The 6,504-nt window shown below is 23.9% G+C and overlaps 1 protein-coding gene across 1 annotated transcript; it reads right to left on the reverse strand.

The window, feature by feature from the left end:
- Positions 1-485: 485 nt before the first annotated feature.
- Positions 486-4,201, reverse strand: LOC145834970 (transmembrane protein 128-like). Its single transcript, XM_082942500.1, has 3 exons — positions 4,065-4,201; positions 3,480-3,647; positions 486-843 (listed from the first exon to the last, which is right to left on the reverse strand). Exons 1-3 carry the CDS (start codon positions 4,172-4,174, stop codon positions 687-689), a joined length of 435 nt encoding a protein of 144 aa, XP_082798626.1. The 5' UTR covers positions 4,175-4,201; the 3' UTR covers positions 486-686.
- Positions 4,202-6,504: the final 2,303 nt, after the last annotated feature.

Here is a 6,504-nt window from a genome sequence, read left to right on the forward strand (position 1 = left end):
AGTTTTCAAACACATTGTACTAAACTTTAAACATCTTACACTAATGATAATTATACAATAATATAAGCCAATAACATTTGTAGTATATTTCAACTTAAATAAATATGATTGCTAATTTACCTATCATTAATATAGGTTTAAAATAAGTAAAACAATAAGATTTAAGGAAATTTTGAATACGAACAGGTTTAACAATTTATTGTAATTATTTATATAAATAAATAGATATTATGAAACAAGAGACTGTAAGGCAAGTATAAATAAGTACACTTAAAATTTAATTATGATCAACATATAGTAAATATAATGAACAAAACTTATTTAAGTACAACTTAATTAAAAATATTAAACTGTTTTACAGACAATTTCTACAGTTCCAACCAAATATTTAATTAAAACTACTTCAACTATCATATCTTTTTAACACTAAATGTAAACTCCAAACACAAAATAAATTTGCAAATACAAAAATAGAAAAGCAGCAAATTCAAAAATATATGCAAAAAGAAGGAATTTTTGGAAGTATTATATGAACTACAAATATGATAGTTGTGTAGGAAATTGTTTTAAATAATACTAGAGGAACTAATATCTACTAAATTTTAATATTTTTAAACTTTTTATTTTACATGATAACAAATGAAATTTTAAAACTTGAGTAAAAAATATTTAAAAGGTACCGCATATTAATCAGCTTTTATGAGTTTAGCATTTTGTTTTATGACGTCACTGTCATGGTTATAAGGTGGAAGAAGTGAAATTACTGAGACGAAGCCCACCATATACATAACAACCATTGGTACTGACTTCCAACTGTAAACACCCCACAAGCTGATGATTGAACTGTTGTTGAATTTATAAAGCTACTTGTATAAGTATTGGCCTAGTTGTATGTATCAAGTAAGTATATAACAATTGTTTACATACATTAGTCACTGTCGTGTTAGTTCAGTTATAAAATTGTACATAGTTATATAATATAAGTATCAGTAATATTAATGTCTTAAATCTGTATTAATCTTAAACTATAAATACTTTTACATAAAACAACCAAATTTTTACTTATTTCTTGATTGGTGAATAAATAACAATATAATAAGTTATCATATCTCAAAAACACATTCAATCAAGTAACGCTTCAAAACTACTTTAATCTAAAACTTAATTTTATATTATTTATTTAAGCAATCAAAACACATTTAACTATCATAGATATTAATGCCATAAAGTGGGTTCAATAGTTTTTTTTACAGAAACTAACATTGACCCTTATATGAAAGCTAAATTTATAAATTATAAGATTCTTTTAACAAAAATTGATTAATTTTTTAGATATAGTCAGTTGTGTAAAAAGTTTTTGATACAAACCCTTGTAAAAGAAAATTTTAATTGTTGATTTTCTCAGAATTTTGAAAAGTTTACTAAAAACATATCTTCTTCTTTATTTTATAATTAATTAAACCTAAATTTTTAGGAAATGTTCCTTGCAATGATAGAAAAAAACTTTTAGTAACAATCTGAAAATATCAAAACTATTCTAAGAGCTTTATGAATGAAAAAAAAAAAGTATACAAAAAAGAAAGAACTTAAATAAAAAAATTCCTACGATAGTTTATTATAAAATTAAGATTAGAGGGAAAAAGTTTAAGAACGATAAAAGCTGTAGAAGAGATATATTTTTAAAGAGTTTATCTTCTTTTCCCTTTTTACCTTAGTTTTTCCATAAGGAATCTATTGAACTTTTTAACTTTGTACCCTCATATCTCAAAAACTAACTTGAGTTTTATAAAACAGTAAAAAAAAACAACTGCTAGCTAAGTTAAGAATATTTAAGGGCATAAGGGGGTACATCACTTTTTTTCACAATTTAATCTTAATTAGAGTTTTAACTAAGCTTCAAGAAAACTTTTACAGATTTGAAAAATTCAAAGTATTTTTTGAGATATAGCAGGTCAAAGTCAGAGGCAACAATAGGTTCCTTATGGGAGGCGCAAACTAACATGGTGAAAAAAGATTATTTCACTAAAAATCTATCTTTCAAGTCTTTTGAGATAAATACCTCTAACTTTTAGGAAATGCTCCTTGCAATTTTTAGAAAATTCTGACAAAAAAAAAAAAAAAATTATTAAAAAATAAACAGAAAAATTTTTTTTTTGTTTTTTGTGATTAAATTTTCATTTTTAAATTTTTTTAAACTTCGTTTCAACATAATTTTCTAAATATTGCAAGGAACATTTCCTGAAAGTTTGAGGTAGTTATCTTAAAAAACGTAGGAGAAGATATATTTTTAGTGATTTCTAGTTATTTGCCGTTTTAGTTTACGCCTCCCTTAAGGAGCCTATTGTTGCCTCCGACTTTGACCGCCTATATCTCCAAAACAATTTTGAGCTTTTAAAATCTGTAAAAAGCAACTTGTACTTAGTTCAACAAAATTAGATTAAATTGTGAAAAATTTGATTTACCCTTTTACAAAATCCAGTTTTTTTAGCCCAAATTCCAGGTTTTTTTGAGAATTCCAGGTTTTTAGGCAATCCTATAAAAGTTTGTATAAGGTAACTTCTTACAAAACCGGCTAGATCTTATAGGTCACTTTATATTTCTTTATTATTTAAAATATATTTTGTATTGTAAGCATAAAGCTTTTATATAAGATTGAATGAGTATTTAAAAAAAACCTTCACCTACAAAACATTAAAAACTGAACTAGTTCAATCAAAATAAAGTTTTAATAACATTTTAGCTTAAGTTTTTAAAAAGTTCAAACTAGCCTGAAACTAGCAACCCTAAGTTATTTAAATACTAAAACATATTCAAATTAGAAATTGCAAAAATTTTTTAATCTTACTGAAGTAATTAATTACATTATAAATAATAAGTTATTTCTATGCTGCCCTTATTAAAAAAATATAATACAGTTTTGATCTGTAGAACAACCTTAAATAAAGTTTATGTAAAAAAAACTTAATAATGTCACAAATTATGTTAACACATTTAGAAAATTCTGTCGCAAGGAATTTTTAAAAAATTGAAAAATAAAAATTTTATATAAAAAATAAACAAAAAAAACAGTTTTTTTTTTGTTTTTTTGTTATAAAATTTTTATTTTTTAATTTATTTAAATTCTGTTCTGACAGAATTTTCTAAATATTGCAAGGAACATTTCCTGAAAATTTGAGGTAGTTATCTCAAAAAACGTAGGAGAAGATAGATTTTTAGTGATTTCTAGTTATTTGCCGTTTTAGTTTGCGCCTCCCATAAGGAACCTATTGTTGCCTCCGACTTTGACCAGCTATATCTCAAAAAATATTTTGAATTTTTTAAATCTGTAAAAAGCATCTTGTAGCTTAGTAAAAACTATATAAAATAAGATCAAAAACCAAAAAAGGGTGTTTACCCCCCCCCTATGCCCTTAATGACCATTACGTTGTTTTCAGTTTTCATGCAGACTTAAAGTTTAAATAATTGACTTGTAAACTGACCAAATAACACCAGTACATAGGCAAAATGTAGCAATATAAATGGGATACTTGTTGTACTCTTCCCAGTCATCAGAATGTATTCCTTTCACCCATGAACACCATATGATGTAATAAATGAACATCAATGTTGCTGTGGAATAGAATATCAAGGCAATTTGGAACGCTCCACTATTAAAAAAAAATATATAAGAACTTGTCGTTTATAATTCAAGCTATTTTGAAATTTTACTTAAATTTTCAAGTATAAATTATTTTAAAATGTCGTTTGTACTTTTACAAGCACATGATAAAGTTAAAAACTTTATAGTTATTATAAATAATTCAGTTTAGTCAGTTTAAAATTTTCTCTTACATGTGTCAATTTAAACAACCATTTGAAAGTTAAAAAAATTGTTGCGTAATTTTAAACAAAAATTTCCTTTAAAACTTTAACTTATATATAAGCTCTTTTTTAAAGTATATCTTTTTAACCTAGAATCAATTCTGACAAAGATAATTATAAAACTATGTTTTGTTAAAAGTACAGATTTAAAAGTTTTTATGGTCTTACCATGAATATACTTAAAAATTTAAACTTAAACTTACAAATTGAAATTTTCATTACTTTTAAATACTTCTAATACATCAGCTTCATGTGTTATATATGCTGTTAGAGCAATAAGAAAAACATTTTCAAATAGACTGTGTAATTTCATACTTAAAAACAACTTATTTGAAATTCTATTTATATCTGTAAAAATATAAAATTTTAAAATAATCAAAAGAGCTCAAGTAAACTAGGAGTTTTAAATTTTTTTAACAAATTTAAAAGTGGTAATTCCTCATTTTACAGATAATTTTTAAACTAGTTATTTTATAGTAGTATTATAGTTTTTAACATATTAAATTAAAAAGTCAAAGGCTGATAATAAAACTATGCTATTCACAAACTTTACTCAAAAACTAAATATTAACTAACTTGTAAGAAGTAAATTCTACAATAACTTTTTAATAAAATTAGGCTACTTATGAATTCAGGGCCTACTCATTGCAAGTCTAGAAATGTAAAAAAACATTTTAAAAAATATTTCAAATCTTTTCTAAAAGCACTTTTTAAGATATCTACTGATTTTCAAGAATTTTTTCTAGGTTTTCTATTTTTTTCAAGGTTTTTAAAAGTAAAAGTTTTGTTGTCCCTTTTAAGAATAAAATTAAAACTAACTTAAAAACAATTTTTAAACTCTATAAAATAATGAAAATATACTGTAATGATACTTAAAATGTGTTTTAAACCAAACAAGAATCAAAATCAAATTAATAAGGCGTTTATATAAGTTATACAGTATCTTATCTACACTTCAATATTTTACATTGAAAAAGCGTTCAAAGCACACTAAAAAAGCGCTTTTTTCAATACTTTTGTTTGATTTTAAATTTTTTTTCAACATTTTCAAAATCTAGGTTTTTTTAAGGTAAAATTCCTGGTTAAATTGCCACCCTTATTGTTGTTAGAAAGTTTATATTCAAATCAGTTGTTCTGAAAGTTAGGAAAGTTTATTTTTTAGTTTTGTTTAGCACATTGTCAGAATTAAGTTGCTAAAAACTGATAGAAGTACTATCAATTTTGTATAAGATATTGAAAATAAGAGGTGGAGAACATACATTGGTGTAAAATTTAATTAAAGTTGCTGGATAGAGAAAAAAGTCAAACATTTAAAAGTTTTAAATAATATTTCAAAGAAAAACTGTTGTAAAATCTAATTTTTTTCACAACTTTTTAAAATACTATCAAATTCTTAGTTCATCACCCTGAAGTCTAATATACTTTTTAAATATATTAACTTTTCCTTTAGTAGTCTACTGTGAACATATTTTAAGAAGTTAGCAAACTATTACCTTAACTTAAGCTAATTTTCAATATAAAACTTACTTTTAAAAGTTGTTTATTAAATGATAATATTGCACTTTCTTTTTATAAATAATGCGACTAACTATATAGAGATTACTCATTTTATTTTATATTTTATTTCACAAACGTTACAAAACTATACTAGTCTCATTCTCAAGTGAAAATGTTAAATAAATTTGAAAAATTGTTTTGGTTAGTAAAACTTGAGTAAAGGTATCTTAATTAATAAATTGTTAATAGTTTTGCTTTTCCATTTAATGCTATTTCAGTATTTAACTCAGGTCCTTCTTCCTCTATCAATACTGATTCCAGTCTGTAGCGTTTGCTTTGTTTACATTGTTTCCATTGCTTTGTTTACATTTAAAGTTTTGAACAATGTCAGAGTTTTGACAGTGTGTGCAATTAAAAAGATGGTCTATTGTGTTGTTTTATCTGTTCTGCAGTGGTCTTTAATTTTTCGAAAGACTTGTTGTTCTTTCTTAATAATAATTTTAAATACTAACTTTGTTTTAAAGTAAAAATTTCCATTAAACTGTTTGTGTGAACAACTATATGGTTTATTATATTTATAAGTACAGAAAAATAAGTACTTGTCAGTGTAAAGTAGGATAAGTGAACAGCATTCTCATACATTGATACACTAGATTAAGGCCATAGGAGAGTTCTAAATTTTGTTTTATAAAAATTAACATCCGCTCATACATAATGGCTTAAAGAATAAACTACAAGCAAGTTTTAATACAATATAAAAAATTTGTTTAATTTTTGAGATATAAACATTTTTGTAAAAATAATTAATAGAAACGTATGGACTGAAATTTTTCTATCATCAATTTTCTTAGAGATTTAAAAATTTACTAAAAATATATCATCTCTTCTATTTTTTGAGCTTGAGAACTCAAATTTTCAGGAAACATAATTTTTCTTTTTACAAAGTTGAAAAAATTCTGTATTTAATCATTTAAAGTATTAGTAATATATTTACTCTGAAAATTTAAAGAAGATTGGATAAAAAATGAAGGAGAAGATAGATTTTTGGTTATATACTCAATATTTTGCATTTTTAGTTTTAGCCTTCTATATGGAAATTATTAGGTCACTGACTTTGATCTCTTATAACTCAAAAGTTACTTTTGT

This window comes from Thalia democratica, chromosome 4 (assembly GCF_965202585.1).
Source record: "Thalia democratica chromosome 4, ktThaDemo2.hap1.1, whole genome shotgun sequence".
Classification (NCBI taxonomy): Eukaryota; Metazoa; Chordata; class Thaliacea; order Salpida; family Salpidae; genus Thalia; species Thalia democratica.